The sequence below is a fragment of the Lepidochelys kempii genome, chromosome 1, assembly GCF_965140285.1.
Source record: "Lepidochelys kempii isolate rLepKem1 chromosome 1, rLepKem1.hap1, whole genome shotgun sequence".
Lineage (NCBI taxonomy): Eukaryota > Metazoa > Chordata > Testudines > Cheloniidae > Lepidochelys > Lepidochelys kempii.
In genome coordinates, this window is record NC_136380.1 from 287,924,877 (window position 1) to 287,952,509 (window position 27,633).

At 38.9% G+C, this 27,633-nt stretch overlaps 1 protein-coding gene across 2 annotated transcripts; it reads right to left on the minus strand.

Annotated features, from left to right (window-relative positions):
* On the minus strand, positions 1-27,633 carry MDM2 (MDM2 proto-oncogene). 2 transcript variants are annotated; one of them, XM_073327824.2, is made up of 11 exons: positions 27,504-27,633; positions 26,853-26,937; positions 21,398-21,472; positions 20,818-20,951; positions 19,596-19,645; positions 18,129-18,196; positions 17,878-17,971; positions 15,086-15,243; positions 14,167-14,322; positions 12,674-12,751; positions 1-9,600 (listed from the first exon to the last, which is right to left on the minus strand). In XM_073327824.2, the coding sequence occupies exons 2-11, from the start codon at positions 26,931-26,933 to the stop codon at positions 9,028-9,030; spliced, it is 1,467 nt and encodes a 488-aa protein (XP_073183925.1). In that variant the 5' UTR covers positions 26,934-26,937; positions 27,504-27,633; the 3' UTR covers positions 1-9,027. The 2 variants fall into 2 exon arrangements, with proteins under 2 accessions (XP_073183925.1, XP_073183926.1); XM_073327825.2 differs by lacking the exon at positions 27,504-27,633 and adding an exon at positions 27,061-27,262.

Genomic DNA, 27,633 nt, shown 5'->3' on the forward strand with positions numbered 1-27,633 from the left:
AACAATGCAAGGGTTTTTATTGGTTTAAAAACTGTTTCCACGGATGTTCAAAAGTACAGGGGAACACTTGCAAAAGCGTGGGGAAATTAATAGTTTTTGTTTAGGATTTTTTTTTTTTATATAAAGGAGTCATGACTAAATTTTGCATTAAACTTTGTGCTCACAGAGCGCTTTGGAGACATCATCACATTTAACCACCACTTTCTAGCAAATGAAATAATGATAATACAATGATCTATAGACAACATTGCTATTCAATTTTAATACCTTCGATAAATAGATTTAGTTTTATGTAGCTGTTACCCTTTCTAAATCAGCTAGATAATCAAACCTGATATCCAGATCCTCTTGAATACATATGATGGTTTTTCCAACTTTAATTCAAATCTTTATTTAAAAGTGCTAATATGCATTAGTTGATAGCACTTAATTGAAATAAGCCTGCAGTATCAATAGTGCTTAAATATCTAACCAGTAAGTTGGCTATTGCTAAACTTTGTTTTGACTCTGAGACTTTTATAGGATAACACCAGTAAATATTCACAAACAAGAAAGTTTCCCCTTCTCTCTAACCCATTCACAAATAACTTAAGACTTACTTAAATTTTGGAAATCGTAGTATCTATACTTATCTTAAAGTATGTTATGAAGACTTGAAATCTGAAACATAAAAGCAATTTTTGTTGATGTCTTGGATAGTATTAATTTTGAACCAGGCACACTGTTCTAAAGAGATGAATTTAGAACTGACATAGGAACCACGCTAATGAAATACCTAAAACATCTAGGGCCCTCTGAAATCAGTTTTATTATTGTGGATCTTTGGATTTATTTATTTCATTAAAAAAAATAATTCCATCTATGTCTTTAATCAAAATTGTTTGATGGACATTGACAATTAAATAGCCTTTCTATAAATTCATTAAAATGTTCAGAATTGGATTGCAATGGGAAAAAACTGATTTTACCAAAAAATCCTATAATTAAACAAAACATCCTGCAGATACACAGTACATAGTAAAAGTAACACATTTTAAAACACTTCTTAAAGTAGCACTCAGTAATATGACCAAAATTACTTTGCTGAACAATAACACAAGTCACCAGAAGAAAGAGCCTCTTACCATGTCAATTTACCTGAATTCAGATTTGAATAATTAAAAAAATGCACTCAAAACAATTTATCCTTGCAGCAGTCATTGTTGCCATTTTAAATTAACGTAAGTACTTTAAAGCTTCCTACAGTCTGAAGGAATGCTTCATTTCAAATTTGATTAAATCATTTCAAAATATCAAATCAACTGTTTATTGCTGAGTAGCATTACAAAATAATGACGTTTAAATATTATTTTTGCCATCTCTGGCAGATATCTGCATTGTGGTACAATATGGCTAGCCTTTTAGTATTTTTTGTCAGAAAGTGATTCCCCTCTTGGCTGTAAATAGATTTTTATATTTCCCTAAAGCTTCTCTCTGTCTTTACAGAGCTTACAGGGAAGATGTAAGGTAGGGCAACCTCTGCTACTTTAGGCACAGTCATAATCTTCCAATAAGTGCTAAGATCCAGTGGACCTAAGATAGGGTCATTCTGAGTACTGTGCAGAAACAACAACTATTGTTCATGCACTTCTGGTTAACGGAGGTGAGAGGTGGTAGCTCGCTATACTGATCAATGTTTTGTTGCATGGCTGGAGTCTGCAACTCCCAACATGAAACTGACACAGCAAGGAACTGAATTCCCAGAAGTTGCCCTTAAATCCCAGATGCTGGCTCTTCTCCCCTAACTCTTGCACTCCCTTGTGTCCCTAGCCCCCTGCACCTCCTCCCCATTAAATCCCTTGCCCCCCATGCCCTCCTCCTCACTGCTCTTACCTCCAGCAGCTGCACATAGCTCAGCCATGCAGCCCACCCTGCCCACCTGCTTCTGCGATCCTAGATTCTGTGTTATTGTTTTAATTCTGCGATTCCATCAGTGTTCTCGTTATCACAGATACCATAGGCCCTAAAACCCCAAGAACACAAAATAAAACATGGAAATTGGTATGGAAGAGGCACAAGGACCTCTTTTGTTTGTTGTACTGTAAGAATAATTTCAAATCACTGTACCAATGGTACTTGATTCCTATATGCTTTGAATGCACAGAAGTCAAGTCTATGAAGGAATATAAGACCATTATTGAAAACTCTGCAGTCTTAAAGATTTAATTCATGTCTAGGTCAGGGGTTCTCAGCCTTTTCCTTTCTGAAGCTCCCTGCAACGTGCTATAAGAACTCCATGACCCACCTGTTCCACAACTGTTTTTCTGCATATAAAAGCCAGAGCTGGCATTAGAAGGTAGCAAGCATGGCAACTGCCCAGGCCCGAAGCCACAGAGGGCCCCGTATAGTAAATTGCTCAGGCCTTCAGCTTTCTGCCTTGGGCCCCAGTGTGTCTAATGCCTGCCCTGCTTGGCAGACTCCCTGAAACCTGCTTGAAGACCCCTGATTGAGAACCACTGATCAAGGTCACCCATCCAGTCATTCACCTTTGTGGGTTCCTTACTCACAGCCAAACTGTATTCATAACCAAATATAGATTTCTCTTAGGGCCTCTGGTCATGCAGCTAGTTCCTCTACTGAATAAACTCCAATATGACCAGCACAAAGAACTAATCCTGAACCCCTTGGCTGCAGCCAGAGATTCAATAGCACTCTAGCTGGGAAAAGTGTTGCTGCTGAAGGACTTTTTCTACTACAGCACTGTCAGGGGGCAACGACTCACCGCTGCAGTGCCTCCTGCTGCTTGTCCAGGGAATTAGCTCTTTTCAGCCAGGAGTGCCCTCTGCCAGTCAGTGTCTCGCCTGCTGCTGGACCTGTGCCCCTCCCGGACCCCGGTGCCCTTCTAGATTAGGGTTCTGCCCCCTGGCTACTGTCAGTCATCATCTAGCCCCTGCTCCCGGGGCAGACTGTAGTCTGTACCACTCATCGGCAAGGGGGGTCGGACCAGCTGCCTCTGTCTAGGTCTGGGCTGCTCCTCTGCAGCCTTAGTACCCTTTCGTGGGCCTTCACCTCGGCCTGCAGCGTGGGACTCTGCTAGGCTGGAGCTCCCCAGCTCCCTCTGCCCTTCCCCAGCACTGCTCTGCCCTAGGTACCCTCCTCAGCTTCCTAGGCAGCCAGCCTCCTCTCTCCATGTAGCTAGAGAGAGTGTCTGTCTCAGCTCCTGGCTAACAGCCCTCTTATAGGGCCAGCTGTGGCCTAATTGGGGTATGGCCCCACCTGTGGCTACTTCCCCCAACCAGCCTGACTTTCCTCCAGCTATAGCCCTCTCTTAGGGCTGTTTTAAGCCCTTCAAGGCACAGCATGGTAACCACCCCACCACAGGCACCTTTAGAATTTTCAGATAACTCTCAGCTATCTTATCTCTACTTTTTTGTTTACTACCTTTTGGTAGTTTTAGCTTGCAAATTTCATTAAGAGAGGGGAAAGAGAAAACTCCAATCTTATGACTTTCCTATAAACCTTCCTGTGCTTCTGCCCCACTCCATCATCACAAGATCTCTGCTCTTTTAAAATGCAACTACACTTAAAAATATTCTCTTTTTATCTAAATGTTAAAACTTACCTTACAGGTGTCTAAATGCCCCAACAACTGTGTGGGTGAAACCAGACAACCACTAGGTTCTCAAATGAATTCACACACAAAAATGATAAAAAAACCAAACACCCAATCACCTGTGCCTGAACACTTTTCACAAAGTGATCACATTATATCTGACGTATCACTCCTCATCCTCCTCAAAGGAAACCTGAACAACATTTTCAAGAGATGAGCTTGGAAGCTTAAATTCACAACTCTGGTAGACACTAAAATTCCTGGCCTGAACAGACACTGGATTTATGGTTCATGACAATCATCTGCAATCCACTAACTCCCTCTTTTTGACTTATGACTGCAGAGGTGTTAAACAGACCACTCTACCTTGAATGGTCCCTTAGATTAGAATATGTGCTAACTACTTACACTAAACAATCTGTTCCACCTTGCATTTAGCTGTGATGCTACGAGTACCTGTCTCTGACCTGAAGAAAAACTCGAAAGCTCGTCTCACCCCAACAGAAGTTTTGTCCAATAAAAGATATTACCTCACCCACCTTGTCTCTCCTCCTGTCCACCCCCCACCTCCACCCCCCTCCCACTCAATAAATTAAAACTGGCAAACATTGCTAAGTCTCCGAAAATACAAGAATATTTACAAGTGATAAATTAAGAGTTAAAGGTAACCTGATATTAAATAAGTAGAATTTCAGAGAGCTCACCATACAAGTAATATGCCTGTGAACTTTCTTTTGCATTGATTACTGCACAAAATAAAGTAATAAAGGTAAATAAGACAGGGAGATGTACTGAAGGTTGCTCACCATTAACCCTGCTTTGGGTTTAATTTGCCTAGTTTTAGAAAAACTGGAGTATAATTCATGATGAACTCTAGGTCCGCAACATATGGGTCAGATACATGTGAAAAACTGAGTCGGGTGCAGACTTCAACTTGGGACTTCAATATAGAAAATTGGCATTTAATAGGATTACTGAGGTGCTCCAATTTATTTTTAAGACATGTTTATGAATGCCATTCTCAGACTTATTAGCAAAGTACTTGAAAATTTTCATTCAGGTACATGGTATCTTCTCTACTTTCTTTTCAATCTCTGAATCTTGAAAGAAAGCCTCACAAGATTAGAATGTTGAAAGGATATGATAGGAAACCCTGATAACTTGGTTTCTTAGGACAGCTGCCACGTCGTAGGAGTGTCTTTGCTTTTACGTAAATAGCATATATTTTGGGGTAAAGCTTGGTTTTTTACAATATGAGGAAAATTTATAAATTTTTTTTTGGTGATAAAGTACTTCATATGCAGCACTCAAGAATGCACATAGTACTCCTGGAAGACCTAATTCAGACAGAAATATATTGATTTTCCATGACACAGAAGTCTGCCCAAGGACATGGAAGCCCTGACATAACCAGTTCCACAGTGCTGTGAGGAGGGGAAAAGATTTTATTGGCCCATTTCCACAATTTGTACAAAAAAAATTCTTTATCCTTTAACTGTCAGAAGATTTCCTAGTCAAACTATTACAAAATCAATTTGGCTATGGGCAGGTTCCTAGCATTCCAAGGGTTACACAGAATAGCCTATACTAGGAATCCAACTTTGTGGACTGCTTATTTGTTTTATTCCTTTGCTAAACTTGACAACTAAGCAAAGGGTACCCTACTCTAAGGGGGGAAAAAATATTCTTTATAAAAGGAAATTATATAATCGACTTCTCCAAAGCAGGGAATGATGAAAAATAAATACCCACTGTGGTAACTAGAGGGGCAATTCTCTAGGAAGAGGCGGCAGTATTTTGTTATGATGCAAACTGTATGAGAGAGAGTTAAAACTCTTAGTAGCAACAGTATTTACTGCCTCCTTCTGAACATATGACTTTACACTGATATTTCCTTATTCTCTATAGCCCCCACTCCTCTTAACAGCCCCCAGATCACTTTCCTGTTTGGTTCTGATCTCCTGCATCCAACACAGAAGTTGTCTGCAAGTTTTATCATAGTTATATTTATGAAGTAACACACCATAATAACAACAGGTTTCAGAGTCGCAGCCGTGTTAGTCTGTATTCACGACAAGGAGTACTTGTGGCACATTAGAGACTAACAAATTTATTTGAGCATAAGTTTTTGTGAGCTACAGCTCACTTCTTCGGATCTAAGGTGCCACAAGTACTCCTTTCTTTTTACCGTAATAATAAGCGGCCGCTGTGCAAGGAGATGCTTTACAAAAAGAAGTTTTGTAGGTTTAAGAATAACCCTCAACTACAAAGAAGCATCTGCCTGAAGACGGAATGGTATTTCTGTATTGTGACAGAAGCAGCACCACAGAAATCCTGCCACCATCGCTATAGCCTATTCCAAAATTCTATAGGTTACTCCATCCCTATTGAAATGTCTGGGCCCTTCTTTCCAATACACATTGATTAGAAAAGGCTGTACATGAGAGAGAGGCAACCAAATCCTTTTGGAGGAAGGGAGGCAGGCTGCTCTCTTGTAAGAGCATTCATGGTGTTGCTCCCCAAGTGACTAAGGGCTTGTCTACATTACCCACAGGAGCAGGATCGACAGGCAGCGATCAATCCAGCAGGGGTCGATTTATCATGTCTACTCTAGATACAATAAATCAACCGGCGAGCGCTCTCCCGTTGACTCTGGTATCCACTGGAGCGAGAGGCGGAGGTGGAGTTGACGGGAGAGCATCAGCTATCGACTCACCGCAGCGAAGACACCGCAGTGAGATCTAAGTACGTTGACTTCAGCAACGTTATTCACGTAGCTGAAGTTGCGTAACTTAGATCAATTCCCCCCTCCCACACCCTCCCCCACGTGTAGGCCAGGCCTAAGAGAAGGGACAAAGCTGAAGAGACTATATGCCTAGACAGTTTTATTGGAGACTAACTTTATCCTTCCAGCTAGCAAACTGCTGAAATTTAAGAATCTGTAAGTGATCAAAATTTAAAAAGGAAAACACCACAAAAAATTGTTTTGTTCACTTATTTGCAATAGTACAATATGAGTCATTTATGTCCATAATTCAAAAAGTACTAGAAAAATGTAAAAATAAGTAAGTCTTAGTAAAATGAAACCTCACTGCAGTCCTTGGCAATTCAATCTTTTTTCAGAAGTGAGGATAGAAGAATACTTATTGTGCGGTTTAGTAAGATTTAATTGTATAATTTCTGGTTCTGTTAATTGCTCTGTAATCTGCTTTTCTATATCCTTGTCTCTAGTGTCTCTCAGGCGTGGTCTACACATACCAGTATAACTATTACAGTTAGGGATGTGATCTTTTACCAGAACAGCTACAGCAGTACAGCCCCTACTGCAGACACAGTTATACCCATTCCCATGAGGAAATAATTTATAACAAATAATTTATAATGCTATAAGTATAATCATACTGGTATAGCTGTGTCCAACTTAGAGGAGATGTACCCCTTAACCAACGATTAGCATTCATGTTGCATTCCCCGTCAATACCCAGCCCAAACTGGGAAAGCTAATGATCCAACCAGCAGACCAAATTTGGTGATGAATCCTGGTCACTTGCCACATATGTTAAAATGACGACTGATATATTGAAAATCGTATAACTTTTGTTTACACCGGGCCTCAGTATCTGAAGTCACTAAATGAACGGTGCTCCCATTTTCACCATTCTTTATTGGTTAAACTACTTTGGAATGCTGCCCTTGAAATCAGAAAGCCCCAAAATCTGCATGTCTCTTCTCAATATTACACTCTGCAAGAGGACCTCATTAAGCAAGAGAAGAAAGCCACATTTTTGCACAATAGTCTCGTCAAAATGATCCAAAACCTTATATTTTTACCCTCAAAATACCAGTTCAACTGAGTAACTTAACAGCATTTTAAAAAAAATTCTATGTAAATACACACTTTCACTGCCTTCTTGGAATTCACCACAAACACAAAATATTCAGCAACATAAAAAGTACAGAGAAATTTCACAAGACAGAGAATTTGGGAGGGGGGGGGGTGGAGGAGAGGGCAAGTATGGTGAGATTTTTTAAAATTCATTACTGAAGAGAGTTACCAAGGAACTGGACACACTAGTTTTAAGGATATTTAATTTTACAGATTTTTCATTTTTTGTCCAAAAAGGTAGTATCAAAATTTTGATCAACATTTTATATTAAAGTCTGATTTCAGTATATAACCGGCCAATCTACCACCTCACAACTCTTCAATATTCAGAAAAACCCTTACAAAAACAGAGAATCACAGATTCAATTAAAAAAACCTACTGAACTAAAAAACCACCCTTATGCAAAATATCACCGTGCTGTTTTTGCTCTCTCTGAAAGGGTTTGGTATATTTGGTCTTATTTAAATGAACGTAATGCTCATGAAATGTGGTACACTGACAACACTGGACACAGGTACAATAGAAGTATAAAATTCCCCAACACTGCTCCACTAATGTGTTTTCATAGCGAACGTGTTTTTTTCTTTTGTTTTTTTTAAAGTCACCATGTCCATTGAGTCCTTGGCCCCCTCTGCTGGGCCAGTCAAATGTGCCAAACTCAGATGTGGTTACTTATCTATTAGCAACAGGACAGACTACCAAATCATATGAAACAGGTCTCAAAATCATTTCACAGGAGTGATGTGACAAACATCTTCGGTTACTACCAATCAAAGCTGAATTCAAATCAATTACTTATCAATAGTAATCATTTGTATAGCACCTGAAACGTACACTTGCATTTTACTGAAATAAAAGGCTAGTCTCTACCCAAATTTCATTCTTCCCTCATTCCAATTTTTGGTCTAAATTAATTATTCTAATTCTTTACTAACTTTCACACCTTCTGGTGATCTGAAGTGGTCTCAGAAATATTTCCCCCAATTTACCTACTTCGATAAATAAACTGAATTCTCAGCAATGACCAAGTCAAAATTTTATTTTTCAAAATAGGAATTTTCCTAGGGATTTCTTAAGAAGTTCTGATTTTCCCCAATGACTTGGCTAAGGAACAAATACTGGAATTTGTAGAAAGATGGGAAGGTTGAAATTATGAAATCTATTAATTCTTACTGAGGAAAAGAAAATTGAAATGAAACTTGAGAACTCTCTCATTTCTCAAAAGCATTAAATTCATTATTTTAAAATGGATATTCTATACAGTTGTACAAGAGTCATTACTGATCTGCTTGTGATGTGTAATTCTTGTCGTGACAGATCCCCTAACATGGAAATAAGTTTCAGGAATTTGGGTATTTTAAAATCTCTTCAAATGCCTAATGAAGACATCAACTTTTCATTAAAATCAAAAGAAAGAAAAATCAACCAAAATATGTTTTTAGTTAAACATACAAAAATAGTTTCTTACTCTCTTAATTGTAAGAGTCTATGGAAATTTGTATGGAAGGTCTGTTGAAACTTTGTTGCACAGTTATGCTGAAGTTCCTTCTAACTAAAATAAGTTAGCACAATCATCTGAATTGGCTGTCTACAGACTGGACAGGGTTTATTCCGCTTTTTCAGTTTCCTTGCACAAGTAAAACATGACATAAGATGTCCTGTCTTGCCATGAACTATACAGCCATTTTTAGGTCTGCTCTGACATATGACACAGGGCTCTATGCTAGAAAGGGGTAGACTGCATTCCATACTTTCCTCTTTGTCTTCTGACTCTTTTTTCTCAGGTTCTTTGCAATCCTCTTGGCTGCTACAAAACATATTGCTAGATGTAGATGGCTGAGAGTATTCCTCACTTTCCTGGGATTCAGAAGTTTGTGCTGTTGTATCCTCACTTTCTTCAACACTTAGTTCTTTATCTTCATTCATTTTCACTTTCTTACAGTCGGGAACATCAAAACCCTCTTCACGTTCTAGCTGTGTGGAACTTTCCAATTTTCGCTTTTCAGATTTGTCGTCATTCTTTTCATCAGGAAGCCAGTCCTCACGAAGAGCCCAGCATCTGGGGCAATGCCGCGGAAGGGGAGGGTTCATTTCATTGCATTTAGTGCACTTCCAATAATCCTTTAGTGAATTAAAAGTTAAACAGTTAAGCGATTTGGCATTCCTACTATTATAGAAAAAAAACTAAAGGAGATTATAGTTTCTTTATGTTACTGCTAAAGTATTTACTCAATATCTGTAAACAAAATTGGTCAATCACCTCATTTTAAGGCAGAAAGAGCTTTAGGAAGAGGAAAGTTAAGATCAATTACACCACAATTTCTCGATCTTGTAATGATAGCACATATGATTTTTTTTCCCCTCCTTGCAATTAAAAATTTGGGTGTAAAACTCTCTCAAAACTGAACAAGTAAACAACTATGCCAAGGAAAATACGTTACACAGGCAGTGTACCAAAACTGTATACAGTTAGTACTATCATTAGAGCTAGACTCAAATCTATTCCATGATATGTTTTAGCAACTGATCTTCTACCTCTCTAATGTAAGTTTGCACATTACACAGACTATCTGCATATATATTTCCAGAAAAATAAAACTATGTTAAAGTGATATTATGGTTGCAACTACTTATCAGTAATTTAGGAAAAACACATTACAGGGATGCTGTAATTATCCTAAAACCAAGCATTATAAACCCAGGATATTCTGAGTTAAGGTTAAACATAAAAGAAATCCAAACATGTTAAGGTATAGAAATGCACATTTAGGGCACTCAAATACCTTTAGGTCTGCCTTGTAATAACACCATATACTAAACTCATTTACAGAACAAGATTCCACTTTATGTTGTACGTAGCAGTACATCATACTGGAACCTCTCTTACGCTGCCTTCATGATCCCAGAACATTATGGTTCTTTAAATAAAAGTCTCTAGCCGTTAGGTTACTGAGCCTTGAAAATTTGAACAGAGTGTAACTGATGCAATGTCGTCTGTCTCCATTTGCAGAACCTGAAACAATTCCAAAGGGTATGTGACCTGATTCATTTATCTTAGAGGGTGCTAACTATCACCCAATAATAATACTTCAAACATCAACACGTAACTCATTATTCAAAGCATATACAAAAGGAGAAGGAAAATCATACTGTGAAGATCTGTAATGTACTGTGAGTGACAGCTTATTCTGGTACCACCAGTCAGTGGCCTTGGGACAAGTATCCCATTGTTTTCTGTCTCCAGTCAAGGAAAAACCTAGCAGACCGCAGAGGAGCATCTGGGTTCCTCCAAAAAGCCAGTGGAGCACATGAGCCTCACTGAATGGAGCCTGAGATCCAGGAGGATGTGTGAACCTATTTTGAGTATCTGCACAATCTACTGAGAGCGCCATATCATGTGACAGAATTTATTCTGTGTACAGAACTTGAGAAGTATCACTGCTGTTCCCCCCACCCCCAATCTAACCTGTTTGTGATTAAGCCATTTTTGTGTTTGTTGTCCCAGGTCAGATTAACCTGATTTTCCTACCCACTCCCAATGGTATTAGGAAACATTTAGGATTAATGATCATTTTCTGCCATTATTTTTCTTAACTGAAAGTTTACACCTGTAAGTAAGAGAGTCTGGTGCAAACAATCTTCTTTGGAGAAACTCAAAGAATTGCCCTGTTTCAAAATGGCTGCCATTACCCATTGTTCTTAATGTAAATGAGATCACAGGTCAATATCATCGTTACAAATGGCTATAGCCTCCCATTGTTCCCAAGGAGATGACAACCTGCCTTTAGCAGGTAGACCCTATGAGATCACAAGGTGGAGAGTAATATTTGGTTGTACTGAGAACAATTAGCTCTTCTCAAAAATTACCAACTGGGGGAAACCTGTGGCTTCAGTACAACTGAAAACAACTGAAGGTGGCAGCTATTTTGAAAGAGCACTTTTTTCTGAAATTCTCTGAAGAACACTATTCTCCAGTCTCTGCTGAAGGAAAAACTTCCAATTATGAATACTGTGAAAAAACGATCAGTAATCCTAAAAAATTTTTTCTAGTCTACTCAAGATTTCAGTGAGTTTAAACTATATGAAATGTGTGCATTATTCAAGAGCCTTCCCCCAAAAACCTCAATTTGACTAACACTGGATGCTCAACTCCTTAAAAGACATTTTAAAATTCATTTTCACTCCTAAAGGTATTTAACAAATTTATATAAATTCCATTCTCAGAGTGTTGTAATTTTGGGGAGTGGCAAACTTAAGGTTAACTATGGAGCTGCAACTGGCAATACCATAATTAAAATGCTTGTTTTAGATGCCTTTTTCTACTCAGACATGAACTGTGAATGAAGAGCAATAAGAAATAAAGGTATATCACCTATTTAAATCTAGACAAAGTAACTTTAAAAATATTCTGTTTGACATTTAAAAAAAAAAACCTCCTTATATTCCCAGAGGTATCATTACAGCTGGCTCCACAGTACGAGCATGATTAAGGCAGCTCAGCCAATGACATGATCTGGATCACTAATTCTCCTATGCAACTCTGAGTTCATAATAGCAATTTAAAGAAATGTTCCACGCTTTAGTATTTAGCTTTAAAGACATGTCAAATTCTGAATTCAGATATTCTGACAAGCCAATGTGCTGAAATTTAAAAAACTTTACTATACACAAAAAAAAATACAGAAACTGATCTTTTCAATCTTCTAGACAATTTTAAAACAGTTCCTTTATCCTTAGTGAATTTTCAATATACAATTTTTTGCTATTTTCTTTATTTCACTCAGATTGGACACTGAAATTAAAAGTGGCCAGTTTTATTTTGTTTTCTTGTAGACAAAAACAATGCTAGCTTTTGGTTTCCAAAAAAATTAAAAAGCTTTTTTTTAAAAAAAATCCTTCCTTTGTGTTTTAAACAAAAAGTTAGATCTAGGCTCTAAATTGTGTGCCCCTTACTCTGAGTGAGCCAGTAAAATTTGAAATTCCTGTATCCACAACTTTAAAATGGCAGAGAGAAAGACTGATTTATAGGTCGGTAACTGAAAGACCTCAAACTATCATTTTCCTTTTAATGCAAGAAAAAGCCAGGTTTTATTTTTAAAATCACTGCAATATCCACAGAATTCATATATGTTCCCAGTCCTGGTCTTTCATTTCACAAGACTTGTGATTTTGCATGAACTAAGGATTTACTCACAGCGAGTGAAATTTCAGGATCTTCATCGAATGAATCAGCATCACTCTCTTCAGTCTGATATATCGTCACCTGATATACCTGATGGAAGGAAATATATTTTAACTTCCTTTTACTTGTTTTTCAATTTTAAATGTTTTATTAAAAAACAACCCTGAACAAGTAGTAAAGCACACTTGACAGAATATTTTTGTTTAAACTTTTTATCAGATAGAAAATAGTACTTGCTAAAGTTCTAGATGATGTGGCTACATACTACATGCATTTTCTTGGTGTACTGAATTAAGAGAGGAGCACTACTACTTACGGGTACAGACACTGTAATCAATTACCAGCTCTAAAAACTTTTGTTCTCATTTGGGAACAACCTCTTGGAAGATTTACAATATAGATAGACAACAGTGGGCCTCCCTCAAATGGATAATGTCAATTGTGAACAAAAGCTTTAGCAACAAGTATTTCACTAGTCAACACAATAAATGCAAGACACTAATTCTAATACACTGCACCATAGAGCTCACTGTTTGTAATTTTTAAGGCTACCTATGTGGCCTCTTAATAATATAAGATAGGAGTGGCCAAACTGTGGCTCATGAGCCGCATGTGGTTCTTTTAATGTTGAAGTGTGGCTCATGGAGCCCCCCACACTCCCACCATTCTCCACCTATCACACTTGGGGAGGGGAGCCTGGGACCTCTGACTTGTAGCAGGGTGGTGGGGTAGGGGCTTCTGCCTAGCAGTGGGGTGTGGGGGCTCTGAGTTTCAGCCCCACAGGGCATGCTTGCCAGGGCTCGGGGCTTCAGCGGGAGCAGGATTGAAACCCCAAACCCCAGCAGGCACCTCCCGCAGGACTGAAGCTCCAAGCCCCAGCAGGTGTGTCTTGGTTCTGAAGATTGTCGTATGCAGCTCTGAGGGTCAGTAAGTTTGGCAACCCCTGATATAAGATCTTAAATAGTTTCTAAAAATGTATTCTAAAAATACTTCTATTCACTTTTAACTTTATGCAGATAAATATCCTATTTAATATGTTTTGCCTTTCAAAAATTATGAGGTTTTCTTCCAATAAAGTTCTATATACATATTCCAAGCTAAGACCTTTATCCTGCAAGAAACCATGCATAAGTGGACTCCTGACCCTGCACTGAACCTCAGTGACTCCAACAGCCAGCCAGTGAATTTTACTGGATTAAATTCTATGGCCTATGTTATGGAGGAAGTCAGATTAAATCATTGTAATGGTCCCTTCAGGCCCTATAAATGACCCCAATGGAGCTCTGCCTACATGGAGCTTCTTGCAGAATCATGATTAAATTTGTACAAAGAAAACTCAGTATAAAGAATGGCAGTACATATTTGCCATACAGCACATACAGTCATGAAAGAAGACTATGGAAATGTTTCATATTGGATTCCAACAAAATGCTTCTGCTATAACATTTCAGATTTAGCTGGGGGGGGAGGGGTGGAGGAGGTGGGGGGATGAGGAATATACATACCTCATCATCTTCATCTGTGAGCTCTTGTCCTTCTTCATTATGGCTATAATCTTCTGAATAAATGGACTCAACTTCAAACTCAACACTGAACTGGTCTGAAACAGAACTCTGGTCAAACCAATCAGAGTTTTCGCTTAATGAACTGGCATGAAGATCCTGAATAAAAAGGGGAGGGGTGAATATATTTAACTTCATTATTCCATTCTTATGACTCATACTGCTACATGTGTATTTAAACATAACAGTAAAGAGAAACACTGTTTAAATGGCTGTGGGCCAGAGATAAAATAGTCATGTCTTAGCCAAATACCTCATACCACTCAAGATGTTGGGATTTATCCTGCAGTTGCACCACTTAGAAATATATTATTGGACTAATAAAATCTTTAAGAATTATTTTTAAATGAATGAAAAGAATATTGGAACTGGCTCCAAAACTAGTATGTTGAAATATAACACAAGCGAAGTTTGAACTTACATTTGCTAACATTTAAGATATACAGAAAAGCAGGTGATAGCGTGTGTGAATTTAACAAATATTTCACTTCTGTGTACTGAAATTTTATAATACTTACAGCATCTTTTATCAAATCTCAAAATGCTTTAACAAAGGTGTGTAAATATTAACCCACATTTTACAGATGGGAAACTGAGAAGTGTAAATAACTTACTCTAATCACGAAACACACTCTCACTGGGAATACAGATATTCATACACAATTCAGAGGCACCACTTTTCATAATGAAGATTTAAGAAAATTCTATTCTTAAGTTTTGTGATCCAAGCCACATAAAATACAACACTCAGATTCTCTGACATAACTAGAAGCATTATTTGTTTCAAATATTAAGGTGATAATCAAGATGCATGTCTGGGAAATTTGAGAACTCAACATAAATAAAAATACATCTTGCTTACAGGACTTGCAGAGTCTATTGAGTCACTGCTGTTGCTTCCTTCGCAGCACAGCCCACTTACAACACACCAAGAAAGGCTTTCATCAAATGTGAGCGAAATGCTGTCTGACTTATGCCGTTTTCTTCTTTCACTAGGTTGTTCATCTGAAGAATTTTCTTCTGTGTCAGAGAGAAAAAGCTTATTAATCCAAAAGCATCTACGAAGTCCACGTTACATGCATTTTAGTAGATGTTTAAACTGGATTTTACTTATTCATAACTTTAATATTAAAATTATTCAGTGTTTTTCAATGGAAAATTAAATAAAGGCACCTGACCTATTTTAAAAAGACAATGAAACACATTCTTGCCATATTCCTAAAAGAAAATGGTGTAAAATGGGCAAAAGATTGACATTTCAGAGGCTGTTTTTCGCTGACTGCCCCTATAAATGGTCATTTCTCCAGGCAGTAGATACTATGATTAAGGAATCATAAGAACGAACTCCCGGCCACCTCCGGAAATTGGGGATTTTATTTTAGCATAGCATGCAATAATATATTTATTGGTATCAGAATTTCTATTATAAACCCAATTTGCAGGGGTATAAAAGTCCACACTAAAAATTCCTTCAAGGCTAAAACATGATGTTCAAGGTATCAACTGTGGAAACACTGTTTTAAGCCGAAGAACTAAAAAACACTGACGTTTTGGACTCTGGTAGCATGAGGGAGGGAGGGAGTAGGGAGACAGCATTTTGGGGATGAATGTATCAAAATTCAACTCCACTGATATTAAGAAAAGGCATTATAAACGAACTTGACGAAGACTTAATAAGCAGCTGCCAAGTCAGTATGTAATAAATGCAGTGGAGTGAAATTCCCTACCAGGATTGGCAAATTGGTTCAATGACCATTCAACAGAGCCTGCTGCCACCTACAGGTGCCTTTCACTCTACTGCCCAATACTTTCTTTGCACTGTAAAAAAAGTTTGAAAAATCCACCCCAGGGCCTCTAAGCCTGGCATCTTTAGTTTTAAAAAAACAACAAGAACAAAACACTTGTACATACTTTGTGACTCCTCTTACTTTCCCTTGATGCTTCTTGGCTCAGTCCCTCTCTTTTCTTTTTTCGCCCTGAGAGCCCCAACCTTCAAACTTAGATGCCCCCAGGCCCAACCGTTGCTCCTGTCCATCGTTGTCCTCATTAAGTTGTCATCTCTCCATGAGGCACTGATAACATGCCAACACACGGTTTCTAAACATTTACAGTGAAATAGTAGCGGCTCCAAAGGAGCCGCTATCATCCCAATGTACGAGCATAGTGGTTTAAGGGGAAGATTTCCTACAAATTAAAAAAACAGTGTACATAAAAACACTATATTAAAAGAATTTTAAGGCTGTAATAAACTGACAAATGGATGCAAAAACAGAGTTAATGATTAAGCTTGCAATAAGCAGGCACAACAGAACACCTGATTACTCTGGGTTGTGTGTAAGTATTACAAGTTATAATCCTTAACTGTGAATTTTCATCCTTTCACCAGTTTGAGTTACAACATTAAAGAGTTCTTTTAATGTAGCGTGAATGGCTTATAAATGCAGTACAGTTTTATGATAGGCTAGGATGACTGCTGCCTAAATACTAGAAAGTCAAGCATATCAGAAATACTTTACATAGATCAAACAACTGAACAAAATATTACTGAACATAGGAAAACAAAATAAATATTGCATGCTATGATTTTATGTGAAAGGTTATTGTTACTCAATTTATCACAACTATCAAGAATCACCAGATAAGTGATAAAATGCAGGTTGGTGTGGAAATTACCAGTGTGTATTACATATAATTGAAAGTTATGAAGTGTCACTACCAAGAGGTTGAAAGTTTAAACATAACTCAAAAAACCCACCCACTCAAAAACACCCACTAATTACAGCTACTAAATATCAGAATCAATACCTCAGATGTTAAAGAATGCATTAACCAATAAATATTAAGTTGCCATGTAGAGGGGAGAGGTAGAGAAGAGAATCAGAGGGCCAATCAGAGGTATTTAGGTGACTAAATACTTTTGAAAATCTGGACCAAGATAACTGGATAAAATAGAGCCTTTCACCCCATGTCACTGGCTTAAATCCAATACAAGTAGGTTACAAACAGCAACCAAAAGTTACAATCTGGTGGCTGTCTGAAGAGTTACCTGACATCAGTTTGATAGTCTCAGTGCAGTGTGTGAAAAGATGTCCACATCACAAAGAAAACACCACTGATACCTTGTTGGTGACATCAGTATAAAGGCAGAGGACTGAAAAGTCATGAAGACTGAGTTACCCTATCACCCTACCGGTAGTCCTTGCAGATCAGGACTGCACCATGCTGGTGCGGTTATTGTATGTATTATCATAGCACCTAGTCATGGACCAGAGCCCCATTGTGCTAGGACAGTGGTTTTCACTATGTCAAAGATTCCCAAAGGGATCCGTAACTGCAGTTGAAATTTTTTAGGGGTCCATAAATGAAAAAAAAAAAAAAAAAAAAAAAGATTGAAACCACTGTGCCAGGAGACGTACAAACATGTGGGGAAGCCTATATTGCCATTACCCACATTGTATCTATTCTATGGATAAGCAGAGAAGCTCATTCTCCAGGGCTGTCAATCTGGTACCTTTCACAATGGCTAAAAACATGAAAATGTGGACTCCCCCACAAAAGATAACATGAGCCAGTGACATACAAGTTTGCTCTAGGTGTACATACTCTTGAAAGGTATAAAATATTGAAAATCCTGCATTATAAATGTGCACATACCAGATTCACTAAGCATCCTCCTAGAAGAGGTAGTTGGTCTAGCAGTCAAATTTGGGGATGTCTGTTTTTCGTCAACTAACTCTTGCATGGATTCCTGTTTAACAAAAATACTAAGTAAGCATAGTAGTAATGTGGATAGGATGAAATTAATTTTAATCTTTCAACTGCATCCAAATCTCAGTGGTAAAGCAACTGAAGTTGTGAAACTTGAAAGAGTGTATATGTTAGAACGTATCAAGTAGTTAGATCACCTTTAGAACATTGCCTTTTTCAAGTTGGCACCTGGTCTCATTCTCAGATACGTCTGCTTCCATAGATTCTGAAAAAGAAAAATACATAATGCAATGCATCAGAAAGGAAATATCTGCAGGCTCAAGGAACTACTGTGAAAGTTGTAAAAATATACTGCAAATACTTTGTACATGTTATTTTAAATCTTAATTCAGAGTATACTTACAAGTATGAAGTGATTCTGTAAATGTTAAGAAAGGTTCAAGGTTTTCTTTGTAACATTACATACACAATTATAAGAAAAAAGAAATGTAACTGTTTTGGGATTTCTCACAGAAGAAAAAAATACACTTTTTAGCTAGATATCAACAGAATGATTCTACACTATTTACAAGGGGACACATACAAGATCCACTGGTTTACAAAAGAAGATATCAAGCTCTGCAAGAGATGTTTACAGTCACTAATATACTACTAAGACATAGAAATAATTGTTCTAACTACATTGTCAGAATGGACCCTGAACTACACAATGCAACTAGTTATTTTCAAGACAAAAGGTATCCATTTAGAACGAAGTTAAGTATAGTAGGCACGTACCCTCTTTATTTGACCAGATTTTATCTTTGAGATCTTCTCTACTTCTATCCTTCCACTCTGCTGTTCTGGCCAAGATTTTCAAAAATAGGAGCCTAACGTTAAGCCCCAAAGTCCAGATTTAGGCAGGTGCCTGATTTTCAAGTGTTGAGTACCCAACTCTACCCACTGAAGCCAATGGGAGATGTCAGGTGCTCCATACTTTGGAAAATCAAGCAGATTACACATGTATAAATGTAGATTTAAGCGCCTTTAAAAAAAATCACCCCATATTTAACTTTCATTTCACTCATTTCTTAAATTTAAGTTACATCACAGCTGCATTATCCTTCCTTCTCTTGCAGATGTGAATAAATTTAATTAGACCATAGTCTATTTTATGAAATTATATATGGATTTATTAAACTCATAAGAACAAAGTATATAGATTTTTTTCCTGCTACTTTTATTGTTTATCATGTAAACTATTACAAGAGAAATGTTAACTCAAATTAGACAGGGTAGTTAAGGATGAACCAATATTCAAATATTTTGTTTTAAAAATACATTTCTTAGTGTGAGTTGAGTATGTAAAGAAAGCAGAATCAAAGTCTGCACATAATGCCTTATCCCGTTTCCATTGAAGCCAATGAAAGTTTTGCCACTGACTTCACTATGAGCAAGTTCAATCCCATTTTCTGTGCGAGACCCATAACCTTAAACAATTTATTTGTAAAAGATGCAATTCACCTCCAACAGTGCTACAAAAAAGTGATAATAATTACGTCATCTATCAATGACTGCAGTTAACTGAATATCACCAACAAAGTAAGTTAATACAGGTTCAGGACTTTTGCATTAATAAAGATCATTTTCTCCCCCACAAAAAAGGCCTTTCAACACTAACTTACCTTGTTGACTAACTGCTATCAAGTTTCTGGAAATCATTGAGTATACTTTCCTTGAAGGGAGACAAAACAGACATTTCATACATTTAAAAATTATAAATTGGAAGTTCCTATTTACTGTGGTAAATTTAGCCAAAATAGAAGAGAGAAAGACCAAGCTGAAAACACTGATTATTTTGTAGTGTCATGATTAGAGATGGTTGAAAAAAGAGGTAAGCGCATTTTATGAAAAATTCAAAAAATGAAAATGCTTCTGTTTTGTTCAAAACTTTTCACAGCATTTTTGGATGTTTTCATTTTATTTTGGTGGGGAAACCACCACCACCACTTTGATTTTGCTTTTTTAAGCTTTCCACTCCTCTTTCACCACCCCATTGTAAAAAGGGAATAGTATAAAAAGTGAAAGTGTTTTCCCCCACCAAAACAAACTTTAAATGCTTTTTTCTAAAAAGTTGGAAAAAATTCCATTTTGAAATTTTCTCAAAAAATGAAAAATTTCAACAAGATCAGGAATTTTCCTCTTAAAGTTTCAATTTTGTCAAAAAGCCATTTCTCACTTAATGAGCAGTTGGACCATCTCTAGTCATGATTCAAAGCATTTTTAATGGAACTTGTACAGTATTATTTCAGGGTTTAATCCAGAGAAAAATATCTTAAACTTTTAGGGCAGTTTGAAGACCCAGGTCATACATCCTGGCTTTGCAGCAATATAACCTATTTCAGAAGAAAGTCTAGCCTGCTGCAAAGGGAAATCTTCAACCACTGTCACTCTGCACTGATGAGTGGCGTAGCTGCCTAGAGAAAAACAAAAGAGTATGCCTCTTCTCTGCAACCCCCTTTACTGGGCTTGGTCTCCCATGCACAAGGAGTTCATAATGGGAAGGGGACAGACTTAAGTGCTTGTGTAATGTCTAAATTATGTTGCTGTTACCTCAAGGGGTAAAGAGAAGAATCTCTCTTTAAAGCAGACAAAAGCCCATAAGGTCACTGAACCTCAGAAGTTTGTGTTGCTTCTGAGGTCTGGCAGTTATAGATATAAATGCAGGCTGAATCGGGCCTCCCTCTAAAAAACTAGATACTTGGCCAGTGGGAATACAATTATGACAATTCCATCTGTCAAGACTTATGCAAATAAAATATGCAACAAATTGCAAACCAACACACACTTTAGGTGTGTTACATACATTTCATACTGATCTCTCTCTCAAAGAATATGAAATGTTACCTGTGTTCTTTTACAGAAAAGCTTGGTACCCCAAATAGATCTCCAAGAAGATCATCTGCACAGTGGACAATATGTTGCTGTTTTTCATCATATAATTGTTTAGACATAATATATTGGCCAAGATAGAATATTACCTACAATGCAAGACAAATATAGCTATACTAAATATATTTATAACTTTGAAGTATAAAACCAATATAAAATAACCTATTTCAAACCCCCTAAAGAGTCTATTCTCCTTTCAATTACCACCTGCAACTCCATATTAATATTAACAGTTATAAATAAATACTACTTTACATAGCAGTTTTCATCTGCAGTTCTCAAAGCTATATACTCCATTTTACAGACAAGAGAAACTGTGGTATAGATGTTAAGTGACTCGATCGAGGTCATAAAGCAGGACTGTGGCAGAGCCAGGAACAGAACCATCTTCCAGCTTCCAAATTGATGCCCTATCCAGTAAACCACATTATTATTCTTTCATTATGGGATCACTAATAAGTATGGTAAAATTGTTAGTGTGACACTTCTATTTATTGCTATCCATCATTGTTAATGAGAAGTTCTGATAATTTACCTCCTTCATTGTAAAAGTGTCTTTTTGGGCACCAGCACAGTTTAACAACTTCAACAATAGTGGCTTCGGTTTAACCTGAAAGGGAAAAAAAAAAGCAAACAACATATTTAATTTTTATAGTGCATGTCCTCCCCAAAGAGTCCAAAGCTCCATAGATTACTTTTGTATTACTCCCACAAAAACTATGTTAAAAGAGTGTTATTTACATTGAAAAGTCAAGCACCTCAAAGTTAGGACATGGCAGATTTTTGGTTCCCTGTGCAACCTTAATTTTGTCATTTCCCCCCAGTGCATTTACTGTTCACATCAAATGAAACAGGGGTTCTGTGAAAATCTGTGTGTCATCACATAATTAAAGACTGTGCCAAAATACATATGTACATGGAGGCTAAAGTAAGATTGCACAGGCAACAACAGTCTTTGCAACCTAAATAAGATTCATTTACATACTTACGTAATTGCCTAGGTTTTTCTTTTTCAGAAAAAGAAAACAAACCCTATTACACGCAACTATAATAACCCTCCCTCCCCCAAATCATACACCACCACTTGGGTGTGAACCCTGAACTTTCAGCAGTGTAGCACAGACTGCTCTCTCTTGAACTACAAGACTTACTACATTAGCTGGTAAGTAGCAGGTTGGTATCTGAAGGGGGAACCCAACCTAGCTCTCTCGCACCACTAGGAGGTGTGGCAGCTCCTACCCCATATGGTGCTCTCAAAGTTAATTATATGGCTCATTAGAGCTATTTGCTGGGTTTGGGCGTAAGCCCCTGTGTCTCTCTCCCCACATCATCTTGTGCTACAGCAGCTCTAACAGTTCTTAAATGTTCCAAAGATAGAGTGCAATGCTGCTGTTGCTGGTTCAGCAGCAGCATGAACCTGGTCCTAACATGTTCATGTTTAGTTATTTCAGCATCGAGACAAAATATTTCTGAAGAACAAGTGAGATAAGGGAAATGGCTTTTTTCAAAAACGTATCTCTCAGCAAAACCTGACCGGAATGCCATGGGACAAAACAGACAGCTCTTCGGCCAAAGGACTTTCCTTCTGCCATATTTCAAAGGTTTGATGCAAACTATGAAGCAGTTAGAGCTTTCTAAAAACAAAAGGGCCACAAGAATTTTTTATATGGAAAGGGTTAGGCAACCTAATTACTGGCTCAACCCAACAATACAAACATATCACTGAAATGCAACAGATGGATATATAACAAAAAAGGAACAAACTCCATCAAATCGAGTATAATGAGGGAGGCCAAAGAAGAATTTGAAGAGCAACTAGTAAAAGACAAAAACTAACAGCAAATTTTTTAAAGCACATCAGAAGCAGGAAGTCTGCCAAAGAATCAGTGGGGCCACTAGAGATTGATGTGCTAAAGGAGCACTCAATGAAAACAAGGCCACTGCATTCGTCTTCACTGCAGAGGATATGGGGGAGATTCTCATCCCTTAGCCATTCTTTTTAGGTAACAAATCTGAGGAACCATCCCAGATTGACGTGTCAGTAAAGATGGTTTTGGAACCACCTTTAAAAAAAAAAAAAAAAAAGCCTTGAGGCATTGCTGAAAATTACAGGCTGGTAAGCCTAACATCAGTACCAGGAAAACTGGCTAAAACTGTGTGCCTGATAATTGTGTTCTTTACTATAGATCAAGGGTAGTCTATTTTTTGTCAAGGTCCAAATATCTTGGTCAGGTATAGGCAAAGTCCAGACTCCAGAGAAAATAATAAAATACAGTACAGTAACAATAATTCTAAGTAAATAAGATTTTGGGGTCCATTCAAAAGCGTCTGGCAGTCCGGATTTGGCCCATGGTCCGCCTATTGACTACCCCTGCTATCTATGAACACGATGCGTTGGGAAATAGTCAACATGACTTTTGTAAAGGGAAATCATGCAGAATCCAATCTAGTAAAATTATTTGAAGGTGTCAACAAATATGTGGACAAGGGTTATCCAGCAGATATGCCTGGACTTTCAGAAGGCTTTAACAAGGTCTCTCACCAAAAGGCTCTTAAGCAAACTAAGCAGTCATGGGATAAGAGGGAAGGTCCTCTCATAGATCAGTATTAAAATATAGGAAACAAAGGGTAGAAATAAGTGGTCAGTTTTCAAAATAGAAAGAGGTAAATAGCAGGGTCCCTCAAGGATCTGTACTGGGAGCAGCTGCTGTTCAATATATTCATAAATGATCTAGAAAAAGGCATAAACAGTGAGTGGCAAAGTCTGTAGACAATATAAAAATACTCAAGATTGTTAAGTCCAAAGCTGACTGTGAAGAGTTAGAAATGGATCTCAAAACTGGGTGACTGGGCAACAAAATGGCAGATGAAATCCAATCACAGAATTGTAGGACTGGAAGGGACCTCAAGAGGCCTTCTAGTCTAGTCCCCTGCACTTCTGGTAGGAATAATTATTATCTAGACCATTCCTGATAGTTGTTTGTCTAACCTGCTCTTAAAAATCTCCAGTGATGGAGATTGCACAACCTCCCTACTAATTTTATTCCAATGCTTAACTATCCTGACAAAGTTTTTCCTAATGTCCAACCTAACCCACCCTTGCTGCAATTTAAGCCCACTGCTTCTTGTTCTATCCTCAGAGAGTAAAGAGAATAATTTTTCTCCTTCCCTCTTGTAACAACCGTTTATGTACTTGAAAACTTATGTCCCCTCCTCAGTCTTCTCTGCTCCAGACTAAACACTCAGAGGTCATGTTTTTTAGACCTTTAATCATTTTTGCTGCTCTTCGCTAGACTTTCTCCAATTTGTCTACATCTTTTCTGAAATGCGGCATCCAGAACTAGACATAACACTCCAGCTGAGGCCACAGAGGAGAGCAGAAGAATTACTTCTCGTGTCTTCCCTACAACACTTCTGGCTAATACATCCCAGAATGTTTGCCTTTTTTTGCCATAGTGTTACACTATTGACTCATATTTAGCTTGTGATAAATGTAACATTGATAAATGCAAAGTAATGCACACTAGAAAAAATAATTCCAACCATACATACAAAATGATGGAGTCTAAATTAGTTGTTACCACTCAAGAAAGATCTTGGAGTCATTGCAGATAGTTCTCTGAAAATATCCATTCAAAGTGCAGCAGCAGTCAAAAAAGCTAGCAGTATGTTGGGAACCATTAGGAAAGGGGTAAATAATAAGACGGCATAAAACAGCTTCCATATGAGGAGAGATTAAATAGACAGACTGTTCATCTTAGAAAAGAGATGACTTCAAGAGAATATGACAGAGGACTATAAAATCAGAATGGTGTGGAGAAAGTGAATAAGGAAGTATTATTTACCCCTTCACATAACAAAACTAGGGATCACCCAATGAAATTAGTAGGCAGCAGGTTTAAAACAAAACACAAGGATGTACTTCTTCACACAATGCACAGTCAACCTGTGGAACTCAGTGCCAGAAGATGTTAAGAAAGCCCAATGTATAAGTGGGTTCAAAAAAGTATTAGATAAGTTCATTAATGGCTATTAGCCAAGATGGTCAGGGATGCAACCCCATGCTGCAGGTGTCCCTAAACTTTGACTGCCAGAAGCTGGGACTGGACAACAGGGGACGGATGGATCACTCTAATTGCCCTGTATCATTCATTCCCTCTGAAGCATCCGGCATCAGCTATTGTCAGAAGACAGGATTCTGGGCTAGGTGGACCATTGGTCTGACCCATTATAGCTATTCGTATGATTTTACGACAGATTCATAAAGGGAATGAACATCTCACTGAAATAGAGAGAATGTACCATAAACAGACAGAACTTAGAGCTAGTCTACACTGGCAGTGCTTTAACATGACTTATGTACTTGCAGCAGAGGGCTGGGAAAGAGCTCTCACAACGCTCTTAAAAAAAAACAAAAAACCACACCCCACCTCATGAGGGGTGTAGCTCCCAGCACTGGTGCACTGTCTATACTGGAGCTTCTCAATGCTGAAACTTGCTACGCTCAGGAGGGTGTTTTTTCACACTCCAGAAAAAGAAAGTTGCAGCGTTGTAAATTGCCAGTGTATTACTTAAGCTCTTAATTATTTAAGATCTGATCCTGCAACTGGATAGGTGTGGGAGGAAGCTTGTGCCCACAAGGAGCACTGCTGACTCTATACAAACACAAGGGCCCACCCAGGCATTGTAGATGGATTGCAGATCAAGGCCTTACAATCACTCCCTTGATTTCCATGACAAAACCCTCCAACTTTTAAGGTATTTTGATTTTAAATAAATCAGTGTATTTTTCCATCCTAAGCTGCATGGTATTCTTTCATGAACATCTGGCTTTTTTCATGTTTTCCTACCTTTCTAGCCTTTTAAACTATTAGTAACTACTTAACTTTTCTAACAAAGTAAATTCACTTGGAATAGCATGCCATAACTTTTTAAATAACTTAAGTCACACCTGATGTGAAAGAAACCATAGGATAGTGACTAACACCATTGCTGCAGCTCTGGTACAGTACTCAGACAGAAGCGTGACACACTTAATGAATCACCATACCCCATGGCTTTTCATTATAAGGTCTATGTCTCTTACCCTGTTTTGCTTTTAAGTTCTGATGCAGCACAAGATGGTATTGTGACATATTGAAAACCCACAGTTAAATGAAAACAAAGAGGAGTCCTTGTGGCACTTCAAGTTTATTTGTATTTGGCCAAATAAATTTGTTAGTCTCTAAGGTGTGACAAGGACTCCTCGTTGTTTTTGCCGATACACATTAACACAGCTTTCAGAGTAGCAGTCTTAGTCTGTATTCACAAAAAGAAAAGTAGTACTTGTGGCACCTTACAGACTAACAAATTTATTTAAGCATAACCTGTCGTGAGCTACAGCTCACTTCATTGGATGCATTCAGTGGAAAATACAGTGGGGAGATTTATATACATAGAGAACATGAAACAATGGGTAAACAATATCTGAAACCTGTCTCCATACAGTTAAATGGAATCAGTAAAATTCAGACTCTCAGAAACAATACAAACACCATGTAGTGCTAGAAGATACCCCTTTCCCAACGCTCTAATTGGATTCTGTCAAGATTTCCATTGTAAATGCTATTTTTATGGATTTTATATTCTGAACGGACCTAGTAATCTGTTTGGGGCTCAAACTTGGCATTAAAATCAAACACCTGTTAAAAACATTTCTTTTAGAACACATTTAAATACAACAAAATCCCTGAAACATGAAGTTTAGGTAGCTGTATCATCCTTCACTCCAACCCTGAAAGCTGATTTACTCCACAACTGGGCGACTAAAGAGAATCCACCTTCACTTCCCTGGCTTTAATCCAATATTAACATCTATTTCCTAGCATTGATGTAGGAGCAGTCAGCATCCACACCCTCGACACCTGTCTACCAACAGGTCCATTGGCACCAAGCCCCGCAGCCAGCAGGAAAACCTCCGTGTCTGAGAGCCAGGGGCCAGGGCTACTCACCAGCGCCTCTTGCTCGGCGTGGGGAATGGAAGAGGCGCCGAGGCGGTCGTCCGACCCCGCTGACATCTTGGTGTTGCACATTTGCCTGAAATGAAGACAGCCGGTGTTAGCAGCTTGCCCGGCAGCGGGCGAAGCGGGGAGTCCGCACGGAGGAGCGCAGCCATGCCCCGCAAGGATAACGCCAAGCGGCGACACGAGCCGGCCTCACCTGGGCGCTCCTGGCGGCCGCACACGCCGCTGAGCTGAAGCGCTGCACTGGCATGAAGCGGCGGGGCCGGGCCGCCTTTAAATAGCGTCGCCAGACGAAGGCAAGTCGGGGCTTAGCTCCTCCGCTGGCCGCGGCCCGGCATGTCTGAGCATAACCCGGGGCTGACGCTGCTGAGTCACGGGGGGCCGGCCGCGCGCCGCTGCTGACTCACCCAACGGCTGGGGCAGCCGCCTTGGTCCAGCCCCCGCCCCCGCCTCTCGCCCCAGCCCCCGCCTCTCGCCCCAGCCCCAGCCCCGCGGCCGCCCGTTCTTCGTTCCCGGGCAGGCCCCGCGCGGCCGCCTTGCGGAGCCTGCCCACCAGGAGGAGGCGAAGCGAGGCGCCCGGCCTACCCCGCCCGAGCCCCTCCCTCCGCCAGCCAGGCCCAGCACCCCGTTCCCACGCACCGCCAGCCGCTGGGGAGGGGGAGGTGCCGCTACCCCCCACGAGCGGCCGCGGCCAGGCCCGCTGCGAGCTCCGCCATTTCCCCGACGCTCCGCGACACGGCGCCCCCGGGCCGGCGCCCCCTCGCGGCCA